At 46.8% G+C, this 17,693-nt stretch overlaps 1 protein-coding gene across 2 annotated transcripts in view; it reads right to left on the reverse strand.

The window, feature by feature from the left end:
- The window catches only part of TTC12 (tetratricopeptide repeat domain 12), a 73,081-nt gene that overhangs the window by 6,613 nt on the left and 48,775 nt on the right, over positions 1–17,693 (reverse strand). For both annotated transcript variants that reach the window (XM_030221050.1, XM_030221051.1), the window contains exons 16-21: positions 16,301–16,435; positions 15,411–15,515; positions 11,071–11,139; positions 9,600–9,701; positions 7,727–7,826; positions 5,789–6,014 (exon numbers count right to left, since the gene is read on the reverse strand). In XM_030221050.1, the coding sequence (XP_030076910.1) occupies positions 5,789–6,014; positions 7,727–7,826; positions 9,600–9,701; positions 11,071–11,139; positions 15,411–15,515; positions 16,301–16,435 (737 nt within the window). The remainder of the gene's footprint in view (positions 1–5,788; positions 6,015–7,726; positions 7,827–9,599; positions 9,702–11,070; positions 11,140–15,410; positions 15,516–16,300; positions 16,436–17,693) is intronic.

Consider the following 17,693-nt stretch of genomic DNA (forward strand, 5'->3'; position numbering starts at 1 on the left):
AGGGTTCATCTTAGTGCAATTAGTGCATACCATTACCGTGTGGAAGGTAAGCCGATCTCGGGACAGCCTTTAGTTGTTCGCTTCATGAGAGGTTTGCTTTTGTCAAAGCCCCCTGTCAAGCCTCCTACAGTGTCATGGGATCTCAATGTCGTTCTCACCCAGCTGATGAAACCTCCTTTTGAGCCACTGAACTCCTACCATCTGAAGTACTTGACCTGGAAGGTCATTTTCTTGGTGGCAGTTACTTCAGCTCGTAGAGTCAGTGAGCTTCAGGCCCTGGTAGCCCAGGCCCCTTACACCAAATTTCATCATAACAGAGTAGTCCTCCGCACTCACCCTAAGTTCTTGCCGAAGGTTGTGTCGGAGTTCCATCTGAACCAGTCAATTGTCTTGCCAACATTCTTTCCCCGTCCTCATTCCTGCCCTGCTGAACGTCAGCTGCACACATTGGACTGCAAGAGAGCATTGGCCTTCTACCTGGAGCGGACACAGCCCAACAGACAGTCCGCCCAATTGTTTGTTTCTTTTGATCCCAATAGGAGGGGAGTGGCTGTGGGGAAACGCACCATATCCAATTGGCTAGCAGATTGCATTTCCTTCACTTACGCCCAGGCGGGGCTGGCTCTTGAGGGTCATGTCACGGCTCATAATGTTAGAGCCATGGCAGCGTCGGTAGCCCACTTGAAGTCAGCCTCTATTGAAGAAATTTGCAAAGCTGCGACGTGGTCATCGGTCCACACATTCACATCTCATTACTGCCTGCAGCAGGATACCCGACGCGACAGTCGGTTCGGGCAGTCAGTTCTTCAGAACCTGTTTGGGCTTTAGGATCCAACTCCACCCCCCGAGAGCCCTGTTTGTTCTGTTCCAGGCTGCACTCTCAGTTAGTTGGTAAATTTTTTAGGTCAATCTCAGTTATGTCCTCGCTGTTGCGAGGCCCAATTGACCATGGTTGTTGTTTTGAGTGAGCCTGGGGGCTAGGGATACCCCATCAGTGAGAACAAGCAGCCTGCTTGTCCTCGGAGAAAGCGAATGCTACATACCTGTAGAAGGTATTCTCCGAGGACAGCAGGCTGATTGTTCTCACAAACCCGCCCGCCTCCCCTTTGGAGTTGTGTCTTCCCTTCTCTTTGTCTTGCTACATATGAGACTGGCCGGCACAAGCCGGTTTCGGGCGGGAAGACGGCCGCGCATGCGCGGTGCGCATCGGCGCGCGAGGGCTAGCAAAGGCTTTTGCTAGTGAAGATTCCGATTGGAGGGGCTGCCGTGGACGTCACCCATCAGTGAGAACAATCAGCCTGCTGTCCTCGGAGAATACCTTCTACAGGTATGTAGCATTCGCTTCACGGCAAAAAGAATTTCGGAAAGCAGGTTCTCAAGACTCCCTCTCATGCTTCGATACAACCGGGACTTGGTAGCAGGGAACTTGTTCAACCAGTCTAGTTTGCTTTCCTCCTGCCTGAATGCCAGCTTCGAGCTGGTGTAGGGTTTATGGTAGTAGGGGACCGTTGTTCAGCACACTGTTTTTCTGAGCATGGGGCGGCTTTGGGAAAAGAGCATATAGTAACATAGTAGATGACAGCAGAAAAAGACCTGCATGGTCCATCCAGTCTGCCCAAGAAGATAAATTCATATGTGCTACTTTTTTATTTGTACTGTCCTCTTCAGTGCACAGACCGTATAAGTCTGCCCAGCACTAGTCCCGCCTCCCAACCACCAGCCCCAGCACAGACTGTATATGTCTACCCAGCACTAGCCCCACCTCCCAACCACCAGCTCTGCCACCCATTCTAGGCTAAGCTCCTGAGGATCCCTTCCTTTTGCACAGGATTCCTTTATGTTTATCCCATGCATGTTTGAATTCCGTTACCGTTTTCATCTCCACCACCTCCCGCAGGAGGGCATTCCAAGCATCCACCACCCTCTCTGTGAAAAAATACTTCCTGACATTCTTCTTGAGTCTGCCCCCCTTCAATCTCATTTCATGCCCTCTCGTTCTACCTCCTTCCCATCTCCGGAAAAGGTTCGTTTGCGGATTAATACCTTTCAAATATTTGAACATCTGTATCATATCACCCCTGTTCCTCCTTTCCTCCAGGGTATACATGTTCAGGTCCGCAAGTCTCTCCTCATATGTCTTGTAACACAAATCCCATACCATCCTCGTAGCTTTTCTTTGCACCGCTTCAATTCTTTTTACATCCTTAGCAAGATACGGCCTCCAAAACTGAACACAATACTCCAGGTGGGGCCTCATCAACGACTTGTACAGGGGCATCAACACCTCTTTTCTTCTGCTGGTCACACCTCTCTCTATATTAGCAAGCATTAGCATACTACTTGCGTTCATTGGCTGTGCACTTGTTCATTCCTGCACTCCGGGCCTCTGAACATTAAGCACAGGTAAATGCGGGTGCTAGTTCAGTGCTAATGGCCTTTAGCACCCGCATTTACCTCTGAGCATCGGGCCCTTAGTGAATGGCAGGTGACGGAGAATCTTTTTACATTTCATAACTATCTAAAAGCCTTTAATTTCTTGGTAGAATGTAGGTGTAGGACAAGCTGGGAGGGGGGTTGGAGGGGCCCAGTGTCAGGAAGTGTGTGGTGGGTGAACACAGTGGGTTTTTAATGTTCTTTATTGCCTGATTTATGTGACTGTATTCTGTCGTATAAATTTAATGTCTTTATTAAAAAGCATTATGAGTACAACTCAATAAAGAAACAATATTAAAACTTTGGGTTGCAGTTCTATTGGCACCGAGTTACAACAGTCCCAGTAGTTTAAATAATTATGAATGACTGAAGAGTTTGCAAAATTGATCTAGAGTAGCCCAAAAGTAAATTTATCCTCTTTGCAGTTGTTGCCTTCGCTTGTCTTTTAATTTTTTTTTTTAATCATTGAACATTTTTAACACTGAACACTATTTATGTAATCAAAATATGGCTGTCATACTGATAAGTGTAGCCAAAAAATTTGATCATGTGACCCCACTACTTCACCAAGAACACTGGTTACCAGTTCACCATAGGATAACATTTAAAGTTCTTCTCCTTCTTTATCTTCTGATCCCCTGTGTTCCCTCTAACAAGCCTTCTGATAGTTCCATCTTTCCACATTATTGCTTAGATACTATTAGAAAGAATGTTTTTAGTGGCTCTCAGCCTTCTCTTTGATACCCTTTTGATACCTCTAAAACTAGAACAATCACTGGTGTTATTTAAAAAGAACTTAAAAACATTATGATGTAAGGACACATTTAAATAATCCTGAGAGACTTCCCTTTTAGATCCCGTTTCGGTGTGTTCCTGGATAACTGGGAAGAGTTGTTGCTGGTTTGTTATTGTTTTGCTGTTACTTTGTTTAGTATTGTTTCATTTTGCTTGCCTATCATTTATTGTATTCTCTCTTGATTCTTTGATACTATATACTGTTGTGAACTGCTCAGAAAGCCTATTAATCAAATAAACAAAACATAAACAGGTTACACACATCCCTGCCGCAGTTAGGCGCCCTCACTTTCACTAGCTCTAGGGCTGGGGTAACTTCGGATGCTTATGTGTAGGCATGCTGATACTGAGTTACACTTGTATTCTATAATGAAACCTAAGCACTTACCAGACGATCTACAAAATCAATTTAACCAGCTGCAAACAGCCGATGACTGGTTAAATCGCTTGTTCGTAGCTATCCAGTTATTTTTAGCAGCACATAACCGGTTATCTTCACTGAAAATGACTGGTTAGCACCAAATTCAAAAGCGGCTAACTTGTGGGCATTGCAGGGGCGATATTCAATCCATCGCATAAGTAAACCGCTTAAATCAGGCCACATAACTAGCAGTCCTATCTTTAAGTAGTCTGGCTTATGCTGTGAGGGGTTGAATATTGACGTAACCAGTTACGTGTTAGCTGGCTCAACACCCCCCCACCCCCCCACCCCGATATTCCATGCCGAAGCCCAGACAGGGCCTGGCACTGAATATCCAGGAATAACATTGGCGGCAGTCGGTAAAATGCTCACCACCACCGTCTGAATATCGGCCGGTTAGGTTCCATTATAGAATAGAAACCTATCACAGTCTTGTGGTGCCTAAATGCAGGTACCCAGTAATAGAATTAGTGCACGGCAGTACAGCAGTCAAACCTGGCAATCCACCATGGCTTGATTCTCATATCTGCTACTCACTGCATGACCTCGAGTAACACATTTAGGTGCCCATTTTCAAAGCACAGACTTACTTTACGTGGAGGGGCATAATCTATGTCCGAAAATGGGTACGTGAAGAGGAGGGACAGACCGTATTTTCGGAAAAAATGGACGTCCATCTTTTTTTTCGATAATGCAGTGGACTTCAGAAACAGCTGCCACATGCATAGCTCCCTACCACGGGTGCTGAGCCCCCAACCCCCTCCCCCAAAACCCACTACCCACAAATGTATAACACTACCATAGCTCTTAGGGGTGAAGGGGGCACCTACATGTGGGTACAGTGGGTTTTGGAGGTCTCCCACTTACCAGCACAAGTGTTACAGGTAGGAGGGATGGGCCTGGGTCCGCCTGCCTGAAGTGTACTGCGGTACCCACTAAAAGTGCTCCAGGCCTCTAGGACTTGTTGCTGCTGTAGAACCTTGGCATACCAGTTGACACCTGAAGACTAATCTCTCCGAAAATGTCCTTTATTCGAATAAGCACGTTTACTCACAGTTAACTGCAGATCAGAGGTTGTGCCCCACTGGCAAACAGTCTCCCTGGTACTGAGATTAGCAGTAGGTCAGAGCTGGCAGAATGCTGTACAATGCCCACTTTCAGTAACGTGGGTAACACATGAAAGGGAGCTAAAACTGGCTTACAAAAATGGTCACTACCTCATGGACTACCGGAAACAAAACAGGGCACACTCTGACCCAGTAAGCAGAGGGAAAAGCACCATGGGAGTAGAGCCTACCAACTACCAACATCGTGAGCATGTAACACAAGCTAGTGGAATCACGGAGCCCAATACCTTACACCCACCACAATGCATTGCTGATGTGACTCTGCAGTGCGCATAACAGAAAAGGTGTCACACTCACCTGAGAGCCACATCAGAACCAGGGATAGGCTGTCACAGGATAGAACACATTCTGCTGTCATGGAGGTGGGTACGGCATTTGAGGCTGGCATACAGGCTGGCAAAAAAAGTTTGTAAAGTGGGTTTTTTTTTGGTGGGAGGGGGTTAGTGACCACTGGGGGAGTCAGGGGAGGTCAACCCCGATTCCCTCCGGTGGTCATCTGGACAGTTGGGGCACTTTTTGGGAACTTGGACCTGAAAAAAAAGGGTCCAAATTCTCATCAAAAACGCCCTTCTTGTTTCGATTATCAGCTAAATATGCCCATCTCTCCTCGGCCGATAAAAACGCCCCAGTCCCGCCTTTACCACGCCTCCAACACGCCCCTGTCCACTTTGTTCGTTTCTGCGACTGAGTGCAGTTGAAGACGACCAAAATCGGCTTTCGATTATACCAATTTGTTCACCCACGGGAGAAAGACGCCCATCTCCCGATTTGGGTCGAAATATGGGCGTCTTTCTCTTTCGAAAATAAGCTGGACAATATGTGCTTTGAAAATGAGCCTCCACACCTCTCTGAGCTCAAGTGGAAATTATGGAATCTTGGCTAAGTATATCGTCACCATGTAAAAGAAGTTGTACAAACATTGCATGTGGCAGAATTTTATTATCAATAAATACCTGCTGTTATTAAATTCATTTAAAAGATGAGGCAGCATAATAGGGAACAGTGAGGTTACCTGGGTTCTGAAGTACAGAGCTTTCCTAATGCAATTGCTGCATTCTTCTGCACTGCTGTCTTCTTAGCATCCCCACCTGCATGCTTCAGCAAAACCTTCAGGATGTCAGATTTCAGCAAGGAAGCAGCAGCCCCAGGCACTTCCAGGCAGTTACCAAGGCAGAGGGCAGCATTGCCCACAATCTGTTCATTCTCTGAGTCCAGGAGCTTCATCAAGATCCGTAATCCTGGGGGGTGGGGGGAGAGACTGCAGCAATATTAGGACAGGCAGAGTGACCAATGCACATGGTGGCTGGCTCTGCTGACAGACAAAGTTTGGAGATCAGAAGTGGAAAGGTATGAGGAGGAAGAGAAATCAGGAAGGATGAGGGAAGATGAGGAATGTTGGAAAGGTAAGAAAGGATGTGAAGGCCTGCAAGCAGTGGCGTACCAAGGGGAGGGGGTGGGGGCGGTACGCCCCGGGTGCACGCCGCTGGGGGGGTGCTGCAGCGCGAGCCTGCTGCGAGAGTTCGCTAACTTCTCTCATTCACTGCAGCTCCCTCTGCCCCGGAACAGGTTACTTCCTGTTCCGGGGCAGAGGGAACTGCAGCGAACGAGCAAAGTTAGTAAACTCGCAGCAGGCGCGTGCTGCGGCACCCCCCCCCCCCCCCCCCCAGCGGCATGCACCCGGGGGGGCTCTTTCGCCGGAGGGGGGGTCCGTGCTGCATCGGGGGGGGGGGGGCGCTGCACCCTGGGGGCGGGGCGCTGCCCTGGGTGTCCGCCCCCCTAGGAACGCCACTGCCTGCAAGTCTTTCAATTTAAGTTTATTCTTTTTGACAGACAGATGGTCATTAAAATAAAGCCAAATCTAGGACTGCTTTGGTGGTTCAGTGATAGTGCTACAAACTGTCATGCAGGAGAACCTGTATTTGTTCCCGAGCTCGTGATCTACCCTTTGGGGCGGCCAGAGCTGGGGATGCTACTGAACAGGGATGTAAATACCCACTGAGCGAACCCACCCAAAGGGCCAAGGGATGCATGCTGCTGGACCTGTACAAAAGTATATTTTGGTGCAAAAAATTCTGAGGAAGAGGTGGTGGTTCCGGGAGAAAACCGCAGCACACACAGCACCAGCCCAGTACTCACTGTGTACCTCTCCCCCCTTCCTGGTAAAGCGCTTAAACGTTTCATCTCAGGCTCTTACTGGATAAGTCTCACAATAAAAGCCATGATTCAAACCATAACACTTCAAACCCCTGGCGTGATATGAAGCACTTAAGCACTTTACTGGACGCCGCTACATGGAGGCATGAAGGTGTGTGGTGAAGACCAGAATCGGGAGGTGGCACAGTAGTACTGCTAGATGGAAAAGCACTGTGCTCGCCACACTCATCTCCTTCCTGCACTTTTATATACTCTGAGGGAAGGTGGGGTGGGGAAAGAGGCAGGGAGTGTTCCCTAAACTTTTATCCCACCATCCTCTCTGCAGACCCATCCTGGACACCACCCAAAGATCTATCCACTGCATCCCCCACATTTCCCCGCAGACCCACTACAGACACCTCAACAGGCTCCTTCCACTGTATCTCCATCATTCCCTGCAGACCACTCCAGATACTTCCACAGGCTCCTTCCACTGCACCCCCATCCTTCCCAGCATACCCATCTCAGAGACCTCTCTAAGTTCCCCTCCACAGAAACCCCGCCCTCCCTGCAGAACAGCCTCAGACACCTACCTCCTCAGGCTCTTTCCATTACATCCCTCACTCTTCCCAACAGATCCATTTCGCACACTTACTCATGCTCCCATTAACTGCAACCTCCCCCCCCCCCACTTCCTGAAAGACATATCCATACACCTTCTCAGACTATCAATTCTAACTCCCCTACCACTTCCTGGCAGACCCACCCCAGACAGCTCCTCAGGCTACTATCAACTGCATCCCCCACACTTACTTACTCTTATCCAGCTTTATCAAATCCTCTCGAGCCTGTGCACTGCCTTTGGTACATACAGCCAGGATCTTTACCAAGTACAAGGTCGTTGTCTGACCACTAGCCTATAGGTTAGTTAGACGGATGACAAAAACGAACAGACAGTTTAGCATTTATCCATACAACTGAATTTTCTGATACGCAACTATTTAACATTTACATTTAGTGCCGTTATCTGTTTAGGCAAAGGTGCTAAATACATGCATAGTACAGTCACCATGCCTGCACTATCCACTTTAGTGTTAGCTTGCTCCTGTTCTGCAGTAGCAAGCCTAAACCTTAGCGGATAATTTATTCAGATAGCAGCTGAATATTGCCACTATCTGCATAATTTTTAGGGCTCGTATTCCACCCCTAACACAGCCCATAATGATATAAACAATATTAGTCTGTTCAGCAGTTTAAATACACATATTGTTCTTTTAATTTTAAAATTCTATGTATAAGTAAATTATACCTTTATTAACTGCTGGCATATGCATGGATTGCTTTGAATATTATGTATGTAGGGTGCCTATATGTCTAGCTCAGTGGATTTCAGAAAAGTCACGACTGACTGCCTGACACTGAGGTTCAGACTAGCACCCGGATGCTCAGCATTTCAGAACAACAGACACCAGCAGTGGCTCTTAAAACATGCAGGGACTCTATTCTGAGCACATACATAGTCCTGTATGGCTTTCCTTCTTACAGGCAGTATGAGTATTAGTAGGCAGCATGCAAGGCACAGATAACTGGGCCTTGCTCTGTGCAGCACAAATACAGGGGTCCTTTTACAAAAATAAGCACACACTAAATGTTAAGAGTCCCCCATATATTTCTATGGGGGTTGCTAGCATTTAGCGTGTGCTGATTAGCGTGCCCTAAAACAGCTAGCACGCCTCTGTAAAAGGATCTCAAAGTATTTCTTCCTCTTTCCCCTCCTAATCTCTCCTTTGAGTCCTTCCAACCTCCAGTGGGGTTTTTTTTTTTACTGCTTTCCTTGCTCTGCTTTTGATCATAATGAGTCCTCTCTGTATCAACACTACCTGCTTTGTGGAAAACACTATACCACACAACATTCTTGTTAATGTAGATGTGCCTTGAGCTTGAAAAGGATGGAAAATACTGATTTACAAACATTCATTGTTAGTGTCCTATAAATCAGACCTGTCATATGAAGCTCTAGCATGAGGAAGGTATCACTATTCTATATCACCAGCAGGGACAATGTTAGGGTTACAATTAATGATATGGCATTTCTATAGATTCAAGTTTAAGAGTTCTTACATTATGGGAGAGATAAGGAGGCATATTTTCAAAGCACTTAGCCTTCCAAAGTTCCATAGGTTTCTATGGAACTTTGGAAGGCTAAGTGCTTTGAAAATATGCCTCACAGTCACTTAAAAAACTAATATTTAAAGAAGGCTGAGCTGCTAAATTCACTAAAACATTAGTTCCTAACTTTTGGCCCCTCCAACTGAGGCACCCAAATGTAAGTCTGCTAGTAACTTTACTAAATTCAGGGCTCCTAGATTAGCCACCTAGCACTGGAAACCAGCACTGAGCATCTAATTTCATTCCTTCAGACTGACCCCTTCCCTGACCTCACCCACTTTTTAGAATCCCGATTTAGGAATCTTAAGCTTGATATTCAAAAGGTTTGTCCCACGAACTCTAAGAGATAGCTGGATATATCCTCACAGTAAAATTTTCTCCCTATACTGATGTGCTAAATTTTGCATAGGCAAGTCACAGAGTGCACAGAATCTACTAGGATAAAAAGAAGTGGCATTGGGGGCATACTGGAATGTCATGTTTAATCAGTTTTTCCACATTACGTGTTAAACATGTGGTACCTTCAAAAATTGTAGCATTTTCTTCACAATGCCTCCCATCACTGCGTCTTCTACTGCCCCAGGACACAGTGGGAGCACGTGGCTTAGGATACCCACTGTCCTCTGCAAGGAGATACAAAATGAACAAGTGGGCCAGGTTAAGGTTATGGTCCAAAGGATATACAAACAGCAGCAAATGATAAAGCAGACAGCCACAGAAACCTGTAATGAAGATGACCTCTAACCTTGAAGGCTGCAGAAGTCTCATAAGAATCTTCAAGCCCAATATTCAGCTGGCAGCAATCAATGTTTTGCTGACTGCCACTGGCATTAAACCATGTCCAGGCTCCGGTTAAAACACAGCCGGTGATATTTGGCACTTAACTAACTGTGAAGAACTCCATTTTATGCAGTCCTATTTATGCGGTTATCTTAATTGGTTAAATGCCGAGTATCAGCACTTAACTGGCTAAGTGCTGACTCCACCTCTGGAACACCCTCAAATAGCTAGTTTCGGCTTGAGCGCTAACTAGGTATTATCAGTAGCACTATCTGGTTAAGTGCCACTGAAAATGCTCAGTTAGCCCCGGACAGGTGACTTAAACGGCCATTTAAATCGTTTTGAATATTGGGCTTTTTATGTTCACAGCAGTGGCGTAGCTACGTGGGGCCACAGGGGCCTGGGCCCCCATAGATTTGGCCCTGGACCCCCCTGCCGATGACCCTCCTGCCGCCAACCCTTCCCCCGCCGTCACCTACCTTTGCTGGCGGGGGACCTCATTCTGTTTTGGTAAATAAAAATATTGTGCAGACTCCATCATCAAGACCTTGAAGACTGACAGTGACAGTTTACAGAATTTTACCTTTTTAATGCATTTGGTGATGTTAGTACAACATGCAGGACATCAGACTCACAGAAACAGAACAAAGCCTTGCACCTGAAGAAGAGGACTTCGGCTGGCGGGGGTTGGGTCCCCCGCCAGCAAAGGTAGGCGAAAGCAGCGGAGGGTTGGAGGCAGGGGGAGGTCGAGGGGGTCGTCGGCAGGGGGGAGGGGTCAAAGTTGGTGGTGGTGGGCGGCGGTGGTCGGCAATGGAGGGGGGGAGGGGCTCAGCGGCGCCGGAGGGGCTAAAATGTGCCCCCTCACCTCGGGCTCTGGACCCCCTCCTGCCGAAGTCTGGCTACGCCCCTGTTCACAGAGGGGGACATTAAGAGGAAACTGTATCTTTCTGTTCTTCCAGACAGAAGAGAAAATACCTAACCACAGCGTAGCTCTTCAGAATATACACTGCTCTCCAGGCTTCAAGATACTTCTTCATAAACAGGATCTATATACAACTGAACTCTGCATCATTACTGCTAAGCGAAGTGCTCTTGTTCTGGAATAGCAAAGGCTTAAAACTAGTCTATGAATGGAGACCCTGGCAGTGATTTAGGGAAAACTGCTGGCACAGCTCCATAATTTTGGTGTTATAAACCATAAGTTTTACTTACTGTTAGAATTCCTCCATCCTTGCTACTTATCAAGGCCATGCACATGCGAGTCACAGGCACTGCAAGTTCCTGAAAGAATTAACATGGGGAAAGAGAGGTAAGAGAAAGCCAGCTCATATGAATCATCCCATTCCAGCCCCAAAATTCTTGTACAACTGGGGCAGGAATACCCACAACTATCAGGCACTGGGCCAGTCCAGGGAAAACACCTGAGGGGGGGGGGGAGTTCTCACAGCTGCATAGGAACCTGCCTATAATGGCAACATGTGAACCTTAATCCCAACACCAATGGCCAATTTGTCAACAGAGCTCTCCATGAAACAATGGAAGTGTTGAGATCAGCATTAGTACTGAATAGGAAACACTAAGTGCGTCTCCAACGTACTCTGTCACAGGGGTGAGGTTCACTCCTACCATAGTATGAGCAAAATTAATCCATGAGGGTGATTTTCAAAGCATTTTACCTGCATAAGTTTTGGTCTGAAGGTTATCCACACATCCTGAGGGTCATTTTATAAAAGCCCTTTTCCACAAGTATAAAATACTTTACATGCAGAAAATAAGTGTTTGAGGCCTGTGGCGAAACAGTGGGTTTCTGAGCCTATGGAGTACTGATGACATGTGTTTCTCCTGGTTATTTTACTGATGACATGCATTTCTCCTACATGTCCAGCAGATGGTGATTGTTTTCTTTAAAGCTGTACTAGAAGTGAGTTTGCTTTCTCTTTTTCCTGCCTGTGAGTTTTTTTCTTTTTTCTGTCCGTGTAAGGTATTCAGTCTCAGTTTGGAAGAAGAGGGAGAAAGACCTCTCTGCTGAGACCCTGTGATCAGTTATATTTTGTAACTGGTGAGCAGCTATATTTCCTGTTGTTATGATTGGGGTCTGAACCCCTCTCAAACTTATCTCTTTCCTGGGGGGTCAGCTTCTTAGCTGGCTTCTGTTTCTTTTCTCTGTCCTTTCTGAGCTGGCTCTGTCTCTCTGTGCTGGCAGCTTCCAGCAGCATGGCTCTAATTGTTTCACTATACTGCACCTGTGTGTGTGTTGCCTGAGTTGCTCTACCTCTCTTTGGGTGTACTGGCTTCAAGTGCTTCACGGTTTTGCATTGGTGTAGGTTGGGCCTCTCTGGGTCAGTGTGCTTTTACCTAGGTCTAGGGAGTGTGACATCATCAGGGAGGGCCTTGATAAGGAAGTGGTGTTGTTTCCTTCAGAGCCTTTGCAACAGTGGTGTTTGCTTTAGGTAGGGTGGTGCAGTGTGCACTTCTGACTTTGTGTCTAGTTTCCCTGCTTGCTTTTGCTAAGGGCCAGGTTAGTGTTAGTGCAGTGTGCACTGGTGACTGTGTGTTTAGCTTTCCTGCTTTTCCCTTATGGTTCCCCTGCTTTTCCCTCTTGGTTTTGGAAGCATTGCTATGTGTAGGGCTTTGGAAGCTCTGTTGCTGATAGAAGTACTTCAGGGTTTGGTGTTGTTAGGAACACTGCAGAGTTTGCTGTTAGAAGTACTTCTGGTGTTTGTGCTATTGGGAGCATTGCAGTCTTTGCTGTTGGTGTTTGGTGATTTAGAATCACTTTTGGCTTATGTGTTAGCTTCCCTTCTTTTTCCTTGTGGCTCCCCTGTCTTGCCTTTTAGTGCTAGGAGCTCTTCTGGTTGCTTGCCAGAGTAGTGCTTGGGAAGCACCTTGTTAGTTGTATCTAGCTTGCTAGAGCAGTGCTTAGGTAGCTTGTTAGTTTTGTGTTTAGCTTATTAGTGTAGAGCTCTGCTTGTAGCTTGGTGCTTAGTAGCACCTGTGTTAGCTTTGTGTTTAGTTCCCTGCTCTGTTAGTTTAGGGCTTAGGAAGTCCCTTTCTTGAGCAGGGCTTAGGAGCTCCTGTTTAGTATAGGGCTTAGGAAGTCCTTTTGTCAGTTTACTGTTAGGAACACTCCTGCTGGTTTAGGGCTTGGGAGCACATAGATCAGTTTAGGTTTAGGAGCACTTCTGTTTCCAGTCCTGGTCCCTATGTCATCCGGTATCCAGCAAGTCCTGTCGGCTACTCGAACCCAGGAGCTCAACTCCTGGGGGGCTTAGTAGCTAAGCGCAGGTGAAGCTGTGCGGACCAGTCCAGTGTGTTCCAGTCTGGTGTGCTCCAGTCCAGTGTGTTCCGGTCCGGTGTGTGTTCCAGTCCTGTGTCCTCCAGTCCGGGGGATTCCAGTCCATGTGATCCGGTTCGCTGGGCAGTGCCTGCAGTCCCTGCCGGTGTGCTTACCCAGTGTTGGTTGGTGGGTTTTGCCTGCTGCTGTCGCTCCTCGGCAGCAGCCCAAGGGCTCACGTTTGCTCCAGAGCCCGGCCCCGCGGGCTCTGAACCTGAGAACCTGACACCTGTACTTTCCAGGCACTATTCAGGTAGTGATAAAATGTTTAGATAGTTTTTTAATTAATCCTAGTTCAATTACCTGTTATTGTGTGCTGTTTTTCCCATCTGTTTTACAGGTCACTGTTCAATATTTTATGAGAATAAATGTAATTATTTGTTCGCTCTGCTTATCTGGACCTACGAAGAATCCTGGTTTGTGGTTTGGGTCTGTGGGTGCTTTCTGGGAACTGTGGGACCCCTGGGAGTGTGGCCTCCAGTAACCTACAAATCACTGGGGATAATTTGAGAGCGGGAGACTCGCCCAGAGGTGGTTGGGACCCAGTCAGTGGGAGGATGGTGCTAGTGTAGAGCACAAGTGGCAGGTGCAGGCAGACCTGACCTGTGCTGGGGTGTTAGACCCTCCAGGTGGCTGCAGGGTTAGCCCCAGGCGGGTGACTAGGAGAAGCATAATCGAACGGCACCGGCCAAATTCGGGGCTGGCGCCACAAGGGGGCAGAGCCAACCGTATTTTCGAAATACGGTTGGGGCCGGCTAAATCGATCAACGGGTTTAGAGGAGATGGCCAGCTTCGTTTTTCAGCCATAATGGAAACCACTGCGTACGCCTTGTAGCGCTATAGAAATGCTAAATAGTAGTAGTATAGAAATGCTAAATAGTAGTAGTAGAAACTGGGGCCAGCTATCTCAAACCCGGCGAAATGCAAGGCATTTGGTCGTGGGAGAAGCCAGCATTTGTAGTGCACGGGCCCCCCTCATATGCCAGGACACCAACCGGGCACCCTAGGGGACACTTCTAAAAATTTAAAAAATAAAAATAGCTCTCAGGTACATAGCTCCCTTACCTTGTGTGCTGAGCCCCCAAATCCCTCCCAAAACCCACAACTGTACACCACTACCATAGCCCTTAGGGATGAAGGGGGGCACCTAGATGTGGGTACAGTGGGTTTGGGGGGGGGGTGGAGGGCTCCCAGTTACCATCACAAGTGTAACAGGTAGTGGGGGATGGGCCTGGGTCCACCTGCCTGAAGTGCAGAGCACCCACTAAAAACTGCTCCAGGGACTTGCATACTGCTGGCAAAAAAGTTTTTTTTTTTTTTTTTTGGTTGGGAGGGGGTTGGTGACCACTGGGGGAGTAAGGAGAGGTGATCCCTGATTCCCTCCGGTGGTCATTTGGTCAGTTGGGGCTCCTTTGTAAAGCTTGGTCGTAAAAAAAAAAAGGGACCAAGTAAAGCCGGCGAAATGCTCGTCAAGCCTGGCTTTTATTTCCATTATCGGGCGAAGCCGGCCATCTCGTGAGCACGCCCCTGTCCCGCCCCCATCCTGCCTTCACTACCCTACCGACACGCCCCCTTGAAGTTTTGCCAGCTCCGCAACGGAAAGCAGTTGAACCCAGCCAAAATTGGCTTTCGATTATACCGATTTGGCCGGTTTCAGGAGATTGCCGGCCATCTCCTGATTTGTGTCGGAAGATGGCCGGGGATCTCTTTCGAAAATGAGCTGGTAGGTGTTTCATGACAAGGCCCATCAAAACATAGCACCTACTTTTACACAACTTGCACACAGGCATTCTTGTGGATGTAGTTTGGGTGGAGTAAGCTATAGAAATGATAAGTAGTAGTAATAGTACAACGGCAACGTATGAGTATATTTTATAAACATGTGGGGACATGCACAGAGTATATGCACACATGTACACCTTCTTTGGAGCTCATGTAAAATTTTGCACTGCTGGAGGTCACTGAATGAACCTGTCCACCAAAGTCACACAGGCATCTATGTTGCCTTTACAAAATAGATGCTTTGTTTGAACATTTTCTAGCCATCCTGTTCAGAAATGACCCTACAGTGGAAAAAGATCACATGCTGTTTGACAATGCACGTACATTTATCTGAGATGAAAAGAACATTCTTTTTGTCTCTTTCAGTCATGACAACTTTATTTGCCTTGAATACTGAGGGTAGGTCTGATCGTGGACTTCACATGAAGCATGTTACCTGGACTGCTGCGTTTTGCTCCAGCGAGAGATTTACCAATAAACCCAATATCACAAATAACACATCTCTGGAATCACTTCCAAGGTTAAGTGACTGGCACTTGTTCTGAGCAAACAAAAGACAAAAAAAATAATAAATAATAATAATAAAACCACATTTCTTTTCAAACTTCAGCAGATGCCCCCTTACAGCAGCTGTGGTTATCATCAGCAAGTAGTGGATGTCAGGTAGAAAAAGAAAGTGAGAGGAAAAGTGCAGATGAAGGCATAATGAAATATTTTCATGCTCGCAATACTCCTGGATTCTATAAAGGTTGCCCAAATTTCGGCACAATCCAGGGATGCATTCACAACTTAATTGATAAACAAGCCCCTTAGCAATCAATAATTGGGCATTAACAGTCAATTACTGACATTAGTTGGCACCAATTAGAATTTGTGTGTGCATCTGCCTGCTCACTATTCTATAACAGTGGGTGCCCATAAAGGGGTGTGACCGTGGGAGGGCATAGGCAGATCAGGGGTGCACTGAATATTTGAGCATAGAATCATAGAGTACAGGGGATGCGTGCTTAACCTGCATGTCAGGATTTACATCAGGATTCAGTTGGCGTAAGTTCTCACACCTAAAGTTGGACGTGGGATTCCGTGCTAAGCACTAATCTATAAAGCGCACTCAGTTCAGAACACCCTTTATAGAACAGCACCGAGCACAAATTTTTCCTGAATTTTCAGCACCAAGTTACCGAATACAGCCTTTAGTGTATTTTTGTATCCTACACTCTGAGATTTTTTGCAAATGCTTTTTATTCTGAAGTACTGCATTCACTATACACTGCCAGGTCTCATGAATCATGAGGGAGGTCACACCCATTATCACACTGTACTTACCACAACTGTCAGACAAGCTTCCCAGAATGCCTTGCAGGCTGCCATCTGTCTACGCATTTCAGTATCCAAGCTCAGGCTTCCCAGGAGAGTGGCAGACTGTGGGAGTACAGCTGCATTAATCAACTCAATGTGTTCCTTTAAAACAAAAAAAAAACATACAGACCACAAAAAAATTAACTTAAATTCTTATGTACCACTAATGCAAGTTGATGACGTGTTCAAAGTGGTATAAAATATACATACAAATTCTTAACTAAATGGCAGGGCTGATACTCAGCAGGCAGGCACAGTAAAACTATTAAGTGCCAGTACCGACACTTTATATATAAACAACGGAGTAGAACATACAGTGGGGGAAATAAGTATTTGATCCCTTGCTGATTTTGTAAGTGTGCCCACTGACAAAGACATGAGCAGCCCATAATTGAAGGGTAGGTTATTGGTAACAGTGAGAGATAGCACATCACAAATTAAATCCGGAAAATCACATTGTGGAAAGTATATGAATTTATTTGCATTCTGCAGAGGGAAATAAGTATTTGATCCCCCACCAACCAGTAAGAGATCTGGCCCCTACAGACCAGGTAGATGCTCCAAATCAACTCGTTACCTGCATGACAGACAGCTGTCGGCAATGGTCACCTGTATGAAAGACACCTGTCCACAGACTCAGTGAATCAGTCAGACTCTAACCTCTACAAAATGGCCAAGAGCAAGGAGCTGTCTAAGGATGTCAGGGACAAGATCATACACCTGCACAAGGCTGGAATGGGCTACAAAACCATCAGTAAGACGCTGGGCGAGAAGGAGACAACTGTTGGTGCCATAGTAAGAAAATGGAAGAAGTACAAAATGACTGTCAATCGACAAAGATCTGGGGCTCCACGCAAAATCTCACCTCGTGGGGTATCCTTGATCATGAGGAAGGTTAGAAATCAGCCTACAACTACAAGGGGGGAACTTGTCAATGATCTCAAGGCAGCTGGGACCACTGTCACCACGAAAACCATTGGTAACACATTACGACATAACGGATTGCAATCCTGCAGTGCCCGCAAGGTCCCCCTGCTCCGGAAGGCACATGTGACGGCCCGTCTGAAGTTTGCCAGTGAACACCTGGATGATGCCGAGAGTGATTGGGAGAAGGTGCTGTGGTCAGATGAGACAAAAATTGAGCTCTTTGGCATGAACTCAACTCGCCGTGTTTGGAGGAAGAGAAATGCTGCCTATGACCCAAAGAACACCGTCCCCACTGTCAAGCATGGAGGTGGAAATGTTATGTTTTGGGGGTGTTTCTCTGCTAAGGGTACAGGACTACTTCACCGCATCAATGGGAGAATGGATGGGGCCATGTACCGTACAATTCTGAGTGACAACCTCCTTCCCTCCGCCA

This window comes from Microcaecilia unicolor, chromosome 12, assembly GCF_901765095.1.
Source record: "Microcaecilia unicolor chromosome 12, aMicUni1.1, whole genome shotgun sequence".
NCBI lineage: Eukaryota > Metazoa > Chordata > Amphibia > Gymnophiona > Siphonopidae > Microcaecilia > Microcaecilia unicolor.